The 18,164-nt window shown below is 39.4% G+C and overlaps 1 protein-coding gene across 1 annotated transcript; it reads left to right on the top strand.

Annotated features, from left to right (window-relative positions):
* The first annotated feature begins 9,009 nt into the window (after positions 1–9,009).
* LOC133461305 (uncharacterized) lies at positions 9,010–11,483 on the top strand. Its single transcript, XM_061742166.1, has 2 exons — positions 9,010–9,498; positions 10,956–11,483. The coding sequence occupies exons 1-2, from the start codon at positions 9,163–9,165 to the stop codon at positions 11,463–11,465; spliced, it is 846 nt and encodes a 281-aa protein (XP_061598150.1). The 5' UTR covers positions 9,010–9,162; the 3' UTR covers positions 11,466–11,483.
* The last annotated feature ends 6,681 nt before the right edge of the window (positions 11,484–18,164 follow it).

Here is an 18,164-nt window from a genome sequence, read left to right as displayed (position 1 = left end):
TTAATCACGTAATTTTGGAGCAATATATGCCATTCCTTCGAGAATTAATACGGCCCGAACCGTATCGTGAACCCAGATGTGTTATACATCAAAATGTGCGTCTCCATCCTGCGACTATGCGCATTACTTTTCTCTTTCAAAAGTGTTACCGTGGCGACGCTAGACGCCAAAAAGCGCGCCCCCCCTTCATCTGATTGCTCCATATTTGATAGTTTCCCAAAAGTCACCAAATTTTGCATGCAAGCCAGACTTGGTGATAAATGTGATATTTCATGGTTTGCATTAATGGGCGTGGCCTAACGGCTCAACAGCGCCCCCTAGAAAACTTTTCTCTGCCATAACTTTTGAATGGTTTGACATAAGAAGTCGTGGGTGGTGTCATCAGATTCTTTATGGAGTCCTTGACCTTCATTGGCCTGAATTAGCCCCGCCCCTTCTTCTGATTGGTTGTCCCTTTTTTCTGCTATAACTTTTTAATGGTTTGACATAGGAAGTCGTGGGTGGTGTCAAGGGACTCTGTAATGAGTTCTTAAGCTTCGTTGGCCTGAATTAGCCCCTCCCCTTCTTCTGATTGGTTGTCCATATTTTCTGACTATAACTTTTGAATGGTTTGACATATTTGAAATATGATGGTAATGTGTCAGCCAACCACAAAAATCTCTGGAATTTTGGTGGAATCATTTATTTTTTGTCCTTGCCCGGTGCAAATGACATAAATAAAGTGCGTGGTTTGGTTGTGAAAAAATAAAAGTAATGTTACGTGAACAATAAATCAAACGCTCCCTTCCATGCAGTGTGTGTGTCTAGGAAGTAAAGACTGGAACATGCTATTCACAAAAGAACAAATAGTGGGGTTTTACTAATATTTATATCTTACAAATATTTTAAAAATTACGAAAAAACAATTCGGGACTCAGATTACATCGCTATGTTGGTATCTCCTAAGTCAGTCAGTCAGAAAATAGCCAAGTTGATTCGTGGCTCAGCGGTAATGTCGCCGTCTTTCATGTGGGAGATCGCGGGATCGATCCCAGCTCAATGCAAAGATTATTGTCAGCAATTTGTGTGTTTTTTTTTTACATCAACATGTGCGTCTCCTTCCTGCGACGACGCGCATTACTTTTCTCATAACAAAAGCGTTAACGTGGCAACACTCGACGCCAAAAAGTGCGCCCCCTTCATCTGATTGGTCCATATTTGATAGTTCTCCAAAAGTCACCAAATTTTGCACCAAGCCAGGCCTGGTGATAAATTTGATATTTCATGGTTTGCATGAATGGGCGTGGCCTAATGGCTCAACAGCGCCCCCTAGAATACTTTTTTCTGCTATAACTTTGGAATGGTTTGACATAGAGAGTCGTGGGTGGTGTCATCGGACTCGGTATTGAGTCCTTGACCATAATTGGTGCAAATTAGCCCCGCCCCTTCTTCTGATTGGTTGTCCCGATTTTCTGCTATAACTTTGGAATGGTTTGACATAGAGAGTCGTGGGTGGTGTCATCAGATTCTGTATGGAGTCCTTGACCTTCATTGGCCTGAATTAGCCCCACCCCTTCTTCTGATTGGTTGTCCCTTTTTTCTGCTATAACTTTTGAATGGTTTGACATAGGAAGTCGTGGGTGGTGTCGTTTCTGATATGCTTATGGGGGGCGGTGGCCGTGAGTGCGAGGGCCCGTTCATCGCTGCTTGCAGCTTTAATTATTATTATTATTATTTTTCTGACAAAAGGAAGGCCTTTTTGCCCCCCTAAACATGCCCAAAAAGTCACCAAATTTTGCATGCAAGTCAGGCCTGGCGAAAAATTTGATATTTTATGGTTTGCATTAATGGGCGTGGCAAAATGGCTCAACAGCGCCCCCCGGAAAACTTTGTGCCTCAAGCCCCACGATACAGTTTGACCTACATGCACGAAAATCAGTACACACCTGTATCATTGCACAACTTAAAGAAAAGTCTCTTGGAGTCATGCCCGAAACCGAACAGGATGTCGGCCATTTTGAATTAATCGTGTCATTTTGGCGAAATTTATGCCATTCCTTCGGCAGTTAATACGGCCCGAACCGTAACGAGCCCCCATGTGTGTTATACATCAAAATGTGCGTCTCCATCCTCCGACACCACGCATTACTTTTCTCTCTCAAAAGCGTTACCGTGGCGACGCTAGACGCCAAAAAGCGCGCCCACCCATTATCTGATTGGTTCAGACAGAAAAAACTTTGTGCCTCAAGCCCCAGAATACGGTTTGACGTACATGAACGAAAATCGGTACACATCTTTATCATGTCGCTACTTAAAGAAAAGTCTCTTGGCGCCATGGCCTAAACCGAACAGGAAGTCGGCCATTTTGAACATTCTTAATTAATCACGTAATTTTGGAGCAATATATGCCATTCCTTCGAGAATTAATACGGCCCGAACCGTATCGTGAACCCAGATGTGTTATACATCAAAATGTGCGTCTCCATCCTGCGACTATGCGCATTACTTTTCTCTTTCAAAAGTGTTACCGTGGCGACGCTAGACGCCAAAAAGCGCGCCCCCCCTTCATCTGATTGCTCCATATTTGATAGTTTCCCAAAAGTCACCAAATTTTGCATGCAAGCCAGACTTGGTGATAAATGTGATATTTCATGGTTTGCATTAATGGGCGTGGCCTAACGGCTCAACAGCGCCCCCTAGAAAACTTTTCTCTGCCATAACTTTTGAATGGTTTGACATAAGAAGTCGTGGGTGGTGTCATCAGATTCTTTATGGAGTCCTTGACCTTCATTGGCCTGAATTAGCCCCGCCCCTTCTTCTGATTGGTTGTCCCTTTTTTCTGCTATAACTTTTTAATGGTTTGACATAGGAAGTCGTGGGTGGTGTCAAGGGACTCTGTAATGAGTTCTTAAGCTTCGTTGGCCTGAATTAGCCCCTCCCCTTCTTCTGATTGGTTGTCCATATTTTCTGACTATAACTTTTGAATGGTTTGACATATTTGAAATATGATGGTAATGTGTCAGCCAACCACAAAAATCTCTGGAATTTTGGTGGAATCATTTATTTTTTGTCCTTGCCCGGTGCAAATGACATAAATAAAGTGCGTGGTTTGGTTGTGAAAAAATAAAAGTAATGTTACGTGAACAATAAATCAAACGCTCCCTTCCATGCAGTGTGTGTGTCTAGGAAGTAAAGACTGGAACATGCTATTCACAAAAGAACAAATAGTGGGGTTTTACTAATATTTATATCTTACAAATATTTTAAAAATTACGAAAAAACAATTCGGGACTCAGATTACATCGCTATGTTGGTATCTCCTAAGTCAGTCAGTCAGAAAATAGCCAAGTTGATTCGTGGCTCAGCGGTAATGTCGCCGTCTTTCGTGTGGGAGATCGCGGGATCGATCCCAGCTCAATGCAAAGATTATTGTCAGCAATTTGTGTGTTTTTTTTTTACATCAACATGTGCGTCTCCTTCCTGCGACGACGCGCATTACTTTTCTCATAACAAAAGCGTTAACGTGGCAACACTCGACGCCAAAAAGTGCGCCCCCTTCATCTGATTGGTCCATATTTGATAGTTCTCCAAAAGTCACCAAATTTTGCACCAAGCCAGGCCTGGTGATAAATTTGATATTTCATGGTTTGCATGAATGGGCGTGGCCTAATGGCTCAACAGCGCCCCCTAGAATACTTTTTTCTGCTATAACTTTGGAATGGTTTGACATAGAGAGTCGTGGGTGGTGTCATCGGACTCGGTATTGAGTCCTTGACCATAATTGGTGCAAATTAGCCCCGCCCCTTCTTCTGATTGGTTGTCCCGATTTTCTGCTATAACTTTGGAATGGTTTGACATAGAGAGTCGTGGGTGGTGTCATCAGATTCTGTATGGAGTCCTTGACCTTCATTGGCCTGAATTAGCCCCACCCCTTCTTCTGATTGGTTGTCCCTTTTTTCTGCTATAACTTTTGAATGGTTTGACATAGGAAGTCGTGGGTGGTGTCGTTTCTGATATGCTTATGGGGGGCGGTGGCCGTGAGTGCGAGGGCCCGTTCATCGCTGCTTGCAGCTTTAATTATTATTATTATTATTTTTCTGACAAAAGGAAGGCCTTTTTGCCCCCCTAAACATGCCCAAAAAGTCACCAAATTTTGCATGCAAGTCAGGCCTGGCGAAAAATTTGATATTTAATGGTTTGTATTAATGGGCGTGGCAAAATGGCTCAACAGCGCCCCCTTGAAAACTTTGTGCCTCAAGCCCCACGATACGGTTTGACGTACATGCACGAAAATCGGTACACACCTGTATCATGACACAACTTAAAGAAAAGTCTCTTGGGGTCATGCCCGAAACCGAACAGGATGTCGGCCATTTTGAATTAGTTGTGTCATTTTGGCGAAATTTATGCCATTCCTTCGGCAGTTAATACGGCCCGAACCGTAACGTGCACCCAAGTGTGTTATACATCAAAATGTGCGTCTCCATCCTGCGACAACACGCATTACTTTTCTCTTTCAAAAGCGTTACCGTGGCGACGCTAGACGCCAAAAAGCCCACCCACCCTTCATCTGGTTGGTTCAGACAGAAAAAACTTTGCGCCTCAAGCCCCATAATACGGTTTGACGTACATGAACGAAAATCGGTACACATCTTTATCATGTCGCAACTTAAAGAAAAGTCTCTTGGCTCCATGGCGGAAACCGAACAGGAAGTCGGCCATTTTGTTCATTCTTAATTAATTGTGTAATTTTGGCGCAATTTATGCCATTCCTTTGCCAATTAATACGGCCCGAACCGTATCGTGAAGCCAGATGTGTTATACATCAAAATGTGCGTCTCCATCCTGCGACTACGCGCATTACTTTTCTCTTTCAAAAGTGTTACCGTGGCGACGCTAGACGCCAACAAGCGCACCCCCCCTTCATCTGATTGGTCCATATTTGATAGTTCCCCAAAAGGCACCAAATTTGGCATGCAAGCCAGGCATGGCGATAAATTTGATATTTAATGGTTTGCATTAATGGGCGTGGCCTAACGGCTCAACAGCGCCCCCTAGAATACTTTTCTCTGCCATAACTTTTGAATGGTTTGACATAGAGAGTTGTGGGTGGTGTCATGGGACTCTGTAATGAGTCCTCAAGCTTTGTTGGCCTTAATTAGCCCCGCCCCTTCTTCTGATTGGTTGTCCCTTTTTTCTGCTATAACTTTTGAATGGTTTGACATAGGAAGTCGTGGGTGGTGTCATGGACTCTGTAATGAGTCCTCAAGCTTTGTTGGCCTTAATTAGCCCCGCCCCTTCTTCTGATTGGTTGTCCCAATTTTCTGCTATAACTTTGGAATGGTTTGACATAGAGAGTCGTGGGTGGTGTCATCAGATTGTGTATGGAGTCCTTGACCTTCATTGGCTTGAATTAGCCCCGCCCCTTCTTCTGATTGGTTGTCCCTTTTTTCTGCTATAACTTTTCAATGGTTTGACATAGAGAGTCGTGGGTGGTTTCATTTCTGATACTTATGGGGGGCGGTGGCCGTGAGTGCGAGGGCCCGTTCATCGCTGCTTGCAGCTTTAATTATTATTATTATTATTTTCCTGACAAAGTGAAGGCCTTTTTGCCCCCCTTAACATGCCCAAAAAGTCACCAAATTTTGCACCCTAGTCAGGCCTGGCGAAAAATTTGATATTTAAAGGTTTGCATTAATGGGCGTGGCAAAATGGCTCAACAGCGCCCCCTTGAAAACTTTGTGCCTCAAGCCCCACGATACGGTTTGACGTACATGCACGAAAATCGGTACACACCTGTATCATGGGACAACTTAAACAAAAGTCTCTTGGGGTCATGCCCGAAAGCGAACAGGATGTCGGCCATTTTGAATTAGTCGTGTCATTTTGGCGAAATTTATGCCATTCCTTCGAAAGTTAATTCAGCCCGAACCGTAACGTGCCCCCAAGTGTGTTATACATCAAAATGTGCGTCTCCATCCTGCGACAACACGCATTACTTTTCTCTTTCAAAAGCGTTACCATGGCGGCGCTAGACGCCAAAAAGCGCGCCCACCCTTCATCTGATTGGTTCGACAGAAAAAACTTTGTGCCTCAAGCCCCATAATACGGTTTGACGTACATGAACGAAAATCGGTACACACCTGTATCATGTTGCAACTAAAAGAAAAGTCTCTTGGCGCCATGGCCGAAACCGAACAGGAAGTCGGCCATTTTGAACATTCTGAATTAATTGCGTAATTTTGGAGCAATATATGCCATTCCTTCGAGAGTTAATTCAGCCCGAACCGTATCGTGAACCCAGATGTGTTATACATCAAAATATGTGTCTCCATCCTGCGACTACACGCATTACTTTTCTCTTTCGAAAGTGTTACCGTGGCGACGCTAGACGCCAACAAGCGCACCCCCCCTTCATCTGATTGGTCCATATTTGATAGTTCCCCAAAAGGCACCAAATTTGGCATGCAAGCCATGCCTGGCGATAAATTTGATATTTCATGGTTTGCATTAATGGGCGTGGCAAAATGGCTCAACAGCGCCCCCCGGAAAATTTTGTGCCTCAAGCCCCACAATACGGTTTGACGTACATGCATGAAAATCGGTACACACCTGTATCATGGCACAACTTAAAGAAAAGTCTCTTGGAGCCATGGCCGAAACCGAACAGGATGTCGGCCATTTTGAATAAATTGTGTCATTTTGGCGAAATTTATGCCATTCCTTCGAGAATCAATTCAGCCCGAACCGTAACGTGAACACAGATGTGTTATACATCAAAATATGTGTCTCCATCCTGCGACTACACGCATTACTTTTCTCTTTCGAAAGTGTTACCGTGGCGACGCTAGACGCCAACAAGCGCACCCCCCTTCATCTGATTGGTCCATATTTGATAGTTCCCCAAAAGTCACCAAATTTTGCATGCAAGACAGACTTGGCGATAAATTTGATATTTCATGGTTTGCATTAATGGGCGTGGCCTAACGGCTCAACAGCGCACCCTAGAATACTTTTCTCTGCCATGACTTTTGAATGGTTTGACATAGGAAGTCGTGGGTGGTGTCATGGGACTCTGTAATGAGTCCTTAAGCTTCGTTAGCCTTAATTAGCCCCGCCCCTTCTTCTGATTGGTTGTCCCGATTTTCTGCTATAACTTTGGAATGGTTTGACATAGGGAGTCGTGGGTGGTGTCATCAGATTATTTATGGACTCCTTGACCTTCATTGGCCTGAATTAGCCCCGCCCCTTCTTCTGATTTGTTGTCCCTTTATTCTGTTATAACTTTTTAATGGTTTGACATAGGAAGTCGTGGGTGGTGTCATGGGACTCTGTAATGAGTCCTTAAGCTTCGTTGGCCTTAATTAGCCCCGCCCCTTCTTCTGATTGGTTGTCCCGATTTTCTGCTATAACTTTGGAATGGTTTGACATAGAGAGTCCCTCTTCCTGATTCAAACGTCTGCTGGCCCCGCCCCCGACCAATCAGTGGCGAGTAGGGTGATGACGGCCCCGCCCCCGACCAATCAGTGGCGAGTAGGGTGATGACAGCCCCGCTCCCCGACCAATCAGCTCCCTGTAATATGGTGATATCAGAAATAGACCCGTGCTCAGCCCGGTTAGAACCTCGGTAGAATGGTTACAGAAAAAGTAATAAAAATAGTAGTGTTTTACTAATATTTATACCTTACAAATATTAAAAAAATTAGGAAAAAAAAGTTCCAGGCATTTTATCGCTATGTTGGTCTCTCTTAAGCCAGTAAGTCGAAGTGAAAGGGATAGCTGAGACATAGCTCAGCCACAGCATTGCGGTCTTTGGTGCCAGAATTTGAGAGTTCGAACCTGGCTGTACCTATGATGAAATTTTTTGTCAGCAATTTTTGTGTTTTTACATCAAAATGTGCGTCTCTGTCCTGCGACGACGTACATTACTTTTCTCTTTCAAAAGTGTTACCGTGGCGACGCTAGACGCGAAAAAGCACGCGTCCCCTTCATCTGATTGGTCCATATTTGATAGTTCTCCAAAAGTCACCAAATTTTGCATGCAAGCCAGACCTGGTGATAAATTTGATATTTCATGGTTTGCATTAATGGGCGTGGCCTAACGGGTCAACAGCGCCCCCTAGAATACTTTTCTCTGCCATAACTTTTGAATGGTTTGACATAAAGAGTCGTGGGTGGTGTCATGGGACTCTGTAATGAGTCCTTGACCATAATTGGTGAAAATTAGCCCCGCCCCTTCTTCTGATTGGTTGTCCCGATTTTCTGCCATAACTTTTGAATGGTTTGACATAGAGAGTCGTGGGTGGTGTCATCAGACTCTGTATGGAGTCCTTGACCTTCATTGGCCTGAATTAGCCCCGCCCCTTCTTCTGATTGGTTGTTCCTTTTTTCTGCTATAACATTTGAATGGTTTGACATAGAGAGTCGTGGGTGGTGTCATTTCTGATATGCTTATGGGGTCGGTGGACGTGAGTGCGAGGGCCCGTTCATCGCTGCTTGCAGCTTTAATTATACTTATATTCTTCATGTAATACAGGACTGTCTCAGAAAATTAGAATATTGTGATAAAGTTCTTTATTTTCTGTTATGCAATTTAAAAAAACAAAAATGTCATACATTCTGGATTCATTACAAATCAACTGAAATATTTCAAGCCTTTTATTATTTTAATATTGTTGATTATGGCTTAGTTTAAGATTAAGATTCCCAGAATATTCTAATTTTTTGAGATAGGATATTTGAGTTTTCTTAAACTGTAAACCATGATCAGCAATATTAAAATAATAAAAGGCTTTCAATATTTCAGTTGATTTGTAATGAATCCAGAATGTATGACATTTTTGCATTACAGAAAATAAAGGACTTTATCGCAATATTCTAATTTTCTGAGACAGTTCTGTATTCCAAAAAAGGAAACTTTTTTTTTCCCATCATCTGAAATAAGGACAGAATAATGTACCCTGTTAACAGTTAACAAAGAGTTATGTAAGACCCAACACACGCCCAAGTGTGACTTACAGGAAACGACCGGCTGTATGTGAAAGTGAAAGTACAAGAGAGAAACCAAGAAAGCTGCTTCATGCCGGAGCAGCAGACAGAAACTCTGCTTTTCCAACTCTGATCAAGCGATTGAAAAGGCGATAGTTCTATTCCTGGCTCAAGGGCACGTGTGTTTCCAGCAGCATGCCGGGCACTCAGCTGTATCTGGAGGCCCTGTCTGCCCTCTCGGGCTGCAACGTCCAGCTCACCAGCGGGAACTCCCAGCTCACGTCGCAGGACTTTGTCAACATAGTGGCCCTGCGGGAGTTTTACAAGCAGGAGGGCCTGACGGAGCTGGAGTACCCGAGTCTGGGGACCCTGTCCCTGCAGGAAATAGACGACCTGGACAGCAAGGACATGTACAGTTCCCCACTGGCTCTCACTGCACCCGAGAGGAAACCTGCAAGTGCAACCACCGTCAAGATCAACCCTGCAGACTTCTTCGATCCTGCCTACAACTATGACTTTACCAACATAAAGGTGACGCTTTGTTTATTTGGTTACAAAAAGGCGATTGATTAAATGGATTCATTACAAAATCTTCATTACACTGCAAAAACTCAAAATCTTACCAGGAATATTTGTCTTATTTCTAGTTAAAATGTCTCATTTTTAGTCAAAAAAAATCTCATTACACCTAAAACAAGAGTCATTACCAGAAAAATAACTTATTAATAAGTTATTTGACAATGACAGAAAAATCTGCCAGTGGAACAAGATTTATCTTCTCATTACAAGCAAAAAAAATCTTGTTCCACTGGCAGATTCTTCTACTTATTTTAAGTACAAATCTACTTGAAACAGGTGAAAATTGTTGTTTTTTCCAACAAGAAATAAGACAAATATTCTTGTTAAGATTGTTTTTTTAAATGTTTTAAATGTTTTCTTGTTAAAATGTCTCATTTTTAGTCAAAAAAATCTCATTACACTTAAAACAAGACTCATCACTGGAAAATCAACAATTTTCACCTATTTCAAGTAGATTTTCACTTAAAATAAGTAGAAAAATCTGCCAGTGGAACAAGATTTTTTTGCTTGTAATGAGAAGATAAATCTTGTCCCACTGGCAGATTTTTCTACTTATTTCAAGTGAAAATTTACTTGAAACAGGTGAAAATTGTCAAATAATTTATTTTTCCAGTGATGAGTCTTGTTTTAAGTGTAATGAGATTTTTTGACTAAAAATTAGACATTTTAACTAGAAATAAGACAAATATTCTTGTTAAGATTTTGAGTTTTTTGCAGTGTATGCATGCAGCAATGTTTTTCTCACCATTCAATAAAAGAATACCTTTAACCTCAACGAGCTGAGTGAGATAGTGATCTGCATAAGAGTCCTCCTAAGTGTTTTTTTTTGTATAGATATCTTTATTGAGGGCAATAAAAAAAAGAAAAAAAGAAGATTTACAATAACAATATAATTATCAATACCCCCCCCCCTTTTTTTTTTTACTTTTCATAAAATTAATTAAACAAAAATAAATAAATAATAATAATAAGAGAGAAAAAAAATAAAAAATTTAAAAATAAAAAATAAAAAAAAAGAAATTTAAAAAATAAGAAAAAAAGAAATAAAAATAAATAAAACAACACACCCCTTTCCCCTTCCCTCCCTCATATGGTGAATAGATTACATCATTCAAAATCATTTAACTTCTTTTCACATATGCCTGTCAATACTGGAACAAATGAATAATAAATTAAATAATCAAGTCCTGCGTAAACACATTCATTAATATAGTAGATGATTCAGATCATTAGTCCAATAAAGGCAAAAAATCCAAAAAGGGTCCCCAAATAAGGTCAAAGTCAAGTCAAAGTCTCTCTTTTTTTTCTAACGGAATACAGTATTTTTTCTGCAGTACTATATGATGCAAGTTCATTGATCCGTCCTCCTACGTTTTTGACCGTTAGTTAACCCTTTGCTGACCTTGCAGGATGGAAGTGCAAAGTTCCTGCGCGGCGACGAGCCCTACGTCCGTCCCTGCGGGTGGAACCGGGTCGCCCTGCGGGTCATCAAGAAGTACGAGGACGGGGAGAAGTGGCTGGGGACGGGGAAGGACGCCTGGCCCGTCTCCTACCACGGACACAACATGGACGGCTCCCTGGGCATCATCCTCACCCACCAGGGAGACCCGGAGGACCAGCCCAGCTTCCTGGAGGCCGGGGCCAGCTTTCTCCTCAGCGAGGAGACCCGGGGCAAGGGCGTTTACTCCACACCGGAGATCAAGACGGCAGAGAAATACTGCAAAACCTTCAAGTCCAAGGCGGACGGGAAGACGTACAAAGTGGTTCTGCAGAACCGCATCAACCCAGAGAAAAGGGTGAAGTGCCAGAGGAAAGATATCTGGATGGTTTACATCCCCGACGGCTCCACTGAAGCCCAGAAGAGGGTGATCGTGCAGGAATCCATCCGTCCCTACGGGCTGCTGCTGAAGCAGGCGTGAGCCGCCGCCCAGGACGATTGTAGAATCCTATAATGTAGTTTCACCTGAATAACGCCTGAAAATGTAATAAAATCTGCACTTAACTCAATCGAAAATGTTATAAAACTTCCCCAATAATGTCATAAAATATCCTGACTGATATTGTAATACCATTTTTACCGATAATGTAATACCTTATTACGATATTGGGAATTTATTACATGGTACTTAAAGTCTGCAATTTAACACACTGCAAAACTCAAAATCTTAACAAGAATATTTCTCTTATTTCTAGTTAAAATGTCTTTTTAGCCAAAAAAAATCTCATTACACTTAAAACATCATTGGAAAAAACAACAATTTTCACTTGTTTCAAGTAGATTTTCACTTAAAATAAGTAGAAAAATCTGCCAGTGGAACAAGATTTTTTTGCTTGTAATGAGAAGATAAATCTTGTCCCGCTGGCTGATTTTTCTACTTATTTCAAGTGAAAATGTACTTGAAACAGGTGAAAATTTTCTAATAAGTTATTTTTCTGGTAATGACTCTTGTTTTAAGTGTAATGAGATTTATTGACTAAAAATGAGCCTTTTTAACTAGAAATCAGGTAAGATTTTGAGTTTTTGCAGTGCAATAGTCATTCTGGTGTTTCAAATCCAGTGTATATAACGTTCTTAGATGCTTAAAACACAAAATGTAGAACTCTGGACTGAAAATGAACATATATATTACATTATTTGTCAAGTTTCATTATCAGTTTTGGAAAAAAAAAAAAAAAGACCCACCTGAAAATGTAATAAATTCCCAATAATGTAATAAGGTATTACATTATCAGTAAAAATGTTATTACAATATCAGTCAGGATATTTTATTATATATTATTATTATATATTACATTATTGGTGAAGTTATTAAATTAATAGATTTTATTACATTTTTGATTGAGTTAAGTGCAAATTTTATTACATTTTCAGGAAATTATTACATTATAGGAGCTACAGGCTTAAATCACATCTCCAAAGTCACCGTGGATCAAAAAATCAGAAAAAAAAGCTCTCACTTTTGCCCTGGAATAATGTACAACAACGGCCTTTTAAAGCTGTGTTTATAAGTGTTATGTGGATATATTCAGTAAACAAGAGTTTACAGAAAAAAGACCTTTTATACCTCTGGCTGATCAAATATGATGACTCCTTGTCTGCTGCTAGATTTGATGTGAAGGTTGCAGTTAAAATTTAGAATTTTGGTCACTTTCCATTCAAATGAAAGTCTCTCCAACATCCAGGCGTGTTCCTGCACAACTCCTGAGTAACTCCTGAGCAGTCTGAAGGGAAAACTAATGCAGAAAATGAGGCCTGAGTGGAAACTGTGTCTGTGTCTAAACGCGCTTATGCTGCCACCTAGTGGCCATTCTTATTTAAAGAGGAAAGATCTTTCATAATGTGAAAACCTAATCAATTGAAATGATCTTACTATTATATCCTTTTTGAACATAAATGAACTGACTTAATAAACATGAAAAGGGTGATTTTTCAGTTAACCAATCTATTATAAAAATGAAATTTCCATGGCATATACAGGACTGTCTCAGAAAATTAGAATATCGTGATAAAGTCCTTTATTTTCTGTAATGCAAAAATGTCATACATTCAGGATTCATTACAAATCAACTGAAATATTGCAAGCCTTTTATTATTTTAATATTGCTGATCATGGTTTACAGCTTAAGAAAACTCAAATATCCTATCTCAAAAAATTAGATTATTCTGGGAATCTTAATCTTAAACTGTAAGCCATAATCAGCAATATTAAAATAATAAAAAGCTTGCAATATTTCAGTTGATTTATAATGAATCCAGAATGTATGACATTTTTATTTTTTTTAATTGCATTGCAGAAAATAAAGAACTTTATCACAATATTCTAATTTTCTGAGACAGTCCTGTAATCCAGCATGGGCATGTCTCGAGACCTTTAACTGGTGTAACACACTTGTATTTTCTTTTCTTATTTACAGCTCTCAGATTTATGATTTAACTTCTCTTATCCAAAGTGTTTTAACTCTAAGCAGAGCATAACTTTTGCACCATCAATTCTTTGTGGGTGTTTACCTTTTACTGTTTGCGTTAAGCTCTGCTGCCAAGGCCTGTAACGAAACTAAACTCTTCCGTGACTCAGTCCTCTGTTATGCTTTTTCATTTGTGTTATGTACCCTATCACCTATTCTAGTTCATAGTTAGAAGCACCATCATGTGTGGCAGATTCTCTCAACACATTCCCTTCACAGGCATAACAGATAACATCAGAGATTACTGTTTTATTGTTATGTAACTTCAGTTGGGAGCCTGCTTTCAAATTAAACACGATCGTGTACAAAGCTTTCTCCTAATAGTTTGAGTGTCTTTACACACATAAAAGCTTTTCCTGAATTATTATTTCTTCCAATATTCTTTTATGTCTGTAGATGATATTTTGGTATGATAACCTTCCTGAGTGGCAGCTGGATCAGAGTTATCAGCTCATGAAGTCACTCAGCCCCTTCAGAAAATTACATTTTAGATGCTGCTGCATATCCTGGTTTAGACTCATGTACAGGATATCTGTCAATGTTTCACAATATTGACCTTTAAAGCATTCATTCAAGCTAAGATGTGAATCTTTCTGACCAACATAGAGGTCACTGCAGCTCTTTAAACAACACACATTTTTACACCATTTTCACCTAAATGATATACTATCTTTTATCCCTGTGTCATCTAGGAACAACAGAGACACAAAATACAAAAACTGGAATACTCACAGGCCCATAAGGATTCAGGAAATGTATAAAATACCCCTACTATATCATTGTTACATGTCATTGTGAGCCTTAAACTAGAAGAGCATCATTAGGCTGCTATAAACTATAACAGCCACTAATGTCACAAACTGGTCTTTATCTGCAAATACACGACATAAAGGACATAACAATGAGATAAGGAACCAGCTTAGTTTTATAAACATAACAATATTGTAAACAAAATTAACATCATTATTAATGGGAATATGTCAAGATCTGATTATAGTTGGGCTATCAAGTTCTGTGTGTACCTAAGATAGTGTTAAGAAGGTTAACCAAGTAAAGAATCATCACATAATGTCACTCAAACTATGATACAGCTGCCACTCACGAAGGGTTAACTTATTATCATACCAAAATATCATCTACAGACATGGATATGTTCAAAAATTATAAGTAAGTTTTGTCACCATGAGTGGTTCTGACAAGAGAAATTTTGGGCTCTGGCCCGTGGACTAAACTGCTCGAGATTCCTTCATACAATGTTGGTCTCCCTCTCTGCCGCATGTTATCATTCAGTCTCTCTAAACCAGGGGTCGGCAACCCAAAACGTTTAAAGAGCCATATTGGACCAAAAACACAAAAAACAAATATGTCTGGAGCCGCAAAAAATGAAAAGTCTTGTATAAGCCTTAGAATGAAGGCAAATGGGGAAAGGTGAAATGTCGAGAAAAAAGTCGAAATGTTGAGAAAAAAGTCAAAATGTTGAGAAAAAAGTCAAAATGTTGAGAAAAAAGTCAAAATGTTTAGAAAAAAGTCAAAATGTTTAGAAAAAAGTTGAAATGTCGAGAAAAAAGTCGAAATTTCGAGAAAAAAGTTGAAATGTTGAGAAAAGGTTGAAATGTCGAGAAAAAAAGTCAAAATTTCGAGCAAAAAGTCAAAATGTTGAGAAAAACGTCGAAATGTCGAGAAAAAAAAAACGAAATTTCGAGATTAATGTTGAAGTACAATCTCGAGAAAGAAGTCGAAATGTCGAGAAAAAAGTCGAAATGTTGAGAAAAAAGTTGAAATACAATCTTGAGGAAAAAAGTCAAAATTTCGAGAAAAAAGTCAAAATGACGAGATTAAAAAGGAAAGGAAAAAGGGAGAAAAAAGAGAAAAAGAAGAAGAAAAAAGAGAAAAAAAGGAAAAAAAAAATTAAAAAAAAGAAGAAAAAAAGGAAAAAAAAGGTCAATCAGGTCAATCATTTTTGAAAAAGCTCCAGGGAGCCACTAGGGCGGCTCTAGAGCCCCGGATTGCCGATCCCCGCTCCAAACCCACAAAGGCCTTTAATCTTTTGACGTTAAAAATGCAGTTTCAGTTTGAATGAGCGTTGCAATTCCTTTAGGCCACCAACAGATAGCGATGACAGTATGAAGATAGAGGGAATGATCAGTGAACGGGGATAAAGAAGAAGCCAGACCTTTTACTTAAGGTCAATTAATACATTTTTTAAAACATAAAAAGAATCTGTACTTCATTAATTTGGTTACTCACCTGAGCAAAAGTAGAGTCCAAACAAAACCAGGAAGCAGATGGAGAGTAAAGATGGAAGGACGCAGATCCCGACACTCCAACACGGCTGTCCCACTCTGTCCTCCATTAACTCCCCATCAACCCCTGGAAACCAGCAGATAACAACGTCACAGCGGTTTACAGGCTGCTTTATTTAAACTCTGACCTCTTTAAAAGAGGTCAAACGCTACATTCACCCCGAGGCGGTAAAAGAAAGAACAGACCACAAGCAGTTTCAGTCTGCACCACCATGTTCAGCTAAATAAGTTATGTTACATTCTGAGTAACAACTGAAACCATGCAAACTCTGCACAGAAAGACCTGTGGCGAGATTCAAACAGAGAAACAAAGGCAGTGCTCGCGTATAAATAATATATCTGTGGTGTCTTTTTGTTATTTCCAGGGAGCCAGGTTCTTTTTTAAGTTAGAATTTTGAATAGACTGCAAATTAAATATAGAACAATAAGACTTAAGTTTACAGATACGTTTGCACAGAACTGCAGGTTTTAGTTCAAACAGCAATTGCAATGCTCCACGATTTTTTTTTAAATTTTTATATGAAAATCTATACAAGTAGCTCAGAGACAAATTATTTCATTCCATAGTACCAGGAATTAAAATAATAAACGGTTTTAATAATTAGATGCACAACTTGTTACTGGTAAAAGCAATAATATGGCAGTAGTAGTATGTTACTCCCCAATATTTTAAATAGTTGCTTATTTCACCTTTAAAAAACATCCATTATTTTTAAAAAATCACTAGAAATAAAATAAAAAACAACTGTATCTCACCATCCACTATCAGCTGAATCCCACTGGTGACATGTACATGACCTTCACCCGATTCAGCACAGAAATACCGCCCGGCATCTCCTTCTCCCACGGCCGTGATCTCCAGGTTGATCTTCCCGCTCTTCAGGTCTCGCGACCACGACAAGCGAGCCTTTTTTGTGTCAGAAATTGGGTCTACCTTTTTCAACTTAGACTGTACAATTGTGAGCAGATGCAGCAGCTGGTCTGAGCGCAGGTGGTACCAGTTGAGCACCGTTCCGGAGGTCACGTTGCAGGGGAGAGACACATTTCCTCCTGTCTGGACCTGGACCACCAGGGAAGTGTGGAGAACAGGTGAGGGTGCAGAGAGGTGGCATCCTGCAGCACCTGAACAGAGAGGAAGGAGAGTCACAGATAATAATAATAAGGATAAGGAAGGATGATAATCACTGTAAACACCATGTGTTCAGACAGACAATAAATGAGACGTGACTGATACGCACACTTGGATCAATGCAAGTATCTTTAATTAACCAAGCTTTCGGTCAGAAGACCTGCAGGGTAATAGTCAGTACTTGAGTTGTAAAATGCAGCCTTCTGTAAGCTTTAAATATCCACTGGGCTTACATCAAATACATCAAAACACAACAATAAAAAACACTTTTCTGAACTTATCAATATGACTCTGTCCTTCACAGGATAAGTAACATGGATCACTGCAAAAACTCAAAATCTTAACAAGAATATTTGTCTTATTTCTAGTTAAAATGTCTTGGTAAAAATTTTAGTAAAAAAAATCTCATTACACTTAAAATAAGAGTCATCACCATAAAAATAACTTATTTGACAGTTTTCACCTGTTTCAAGTAAATTTTCACTTGAAATAAGTATAAAAATCTGCCAGTGGGACAAGATTTATCTTCTCATTACAAGCAAAAAAGTCTTGTTCCACTGGCAGATTTTTCTACTTATTTTAAGTGAAAATCTACTTGAAACGGGTGAAAATTGTTGTTTTTCCAGTGATGAGTCTTGTTTTAAGTGTAATGAGATTTTTTTTACTAAAATGAGATACTTTAACTAGAAATAAGAAAAATATTCTTGTTAAGATTTTGAGTTTTTGCAGTGTGGGTTAAATTGCAGACTTTGAGTACCATGTAATAAATTCCCAATAATGTAATAAGTTATTACATTATCGGTAAAAATGTTATTCTGTTAGTTAGTCTGCATGGTTTTCCTCTGAAGATTGACTTTTTGCACCATTACAATACTTATAGGCAACTAGTCATCATATCTTCTGCTCTCTGAAACACATGTTAATGCTCAATAGTACACATATATGGTTTTATTTTTTATTTTATTTATTTATTTGCACAGTGATAACACAATAATTCTTTTTTTATCATACAAGGACAAATAATTTGTGCAGGAGAGGAAAAGAAGCCCGAAGGGCTTATAAAAAATCCTCCCCTCAATACAAAATCACCAAAACAAAACAGTCAATAGCAAAAGGTTCTTTAATATATTTGCATTATACTAAGCATTCATTTTCAATGGCTTTTGTCCTTAATGGCTTTTTTCCTCCTTACATTACTTTTACTTTTATACTTTAAGTAG

This window comes from Cololabis saira, chromosome 15, assembly GCF_033807715.1.
Source record: "Cololabis saira isolate AMF1-May2022 chromosome 15, fColSai1.1, whole genome shotgun sequence".
Taxonomy (NCBI): Eukaryota; Metazoa; Chordata; class Actinopteri; order Beloniformes; family Belonidae; genus Cololabis; species Cololabis saira.
This window is presented reverse-complemented; position numbering and strand designations above follow the sequence as displayed.

Bases quoted from the DNA above. Each gene is read 5' to 3' on its own strand.
- LOC133461305 (XM_061742166.1), top strand. From the start codon at position 9,163: ATGCCGGGCACTCAGCTGTATCTGGAGGCCCTGTCTGCCCTCTCGGGC. The intron at 9,499-10,955 runs GTGACGCTTTGT...CTGACCTTGCAG, and splicing joins ATGACTTTACCAACATAAAG to GATGGAAGTGCAAAGTTCCT.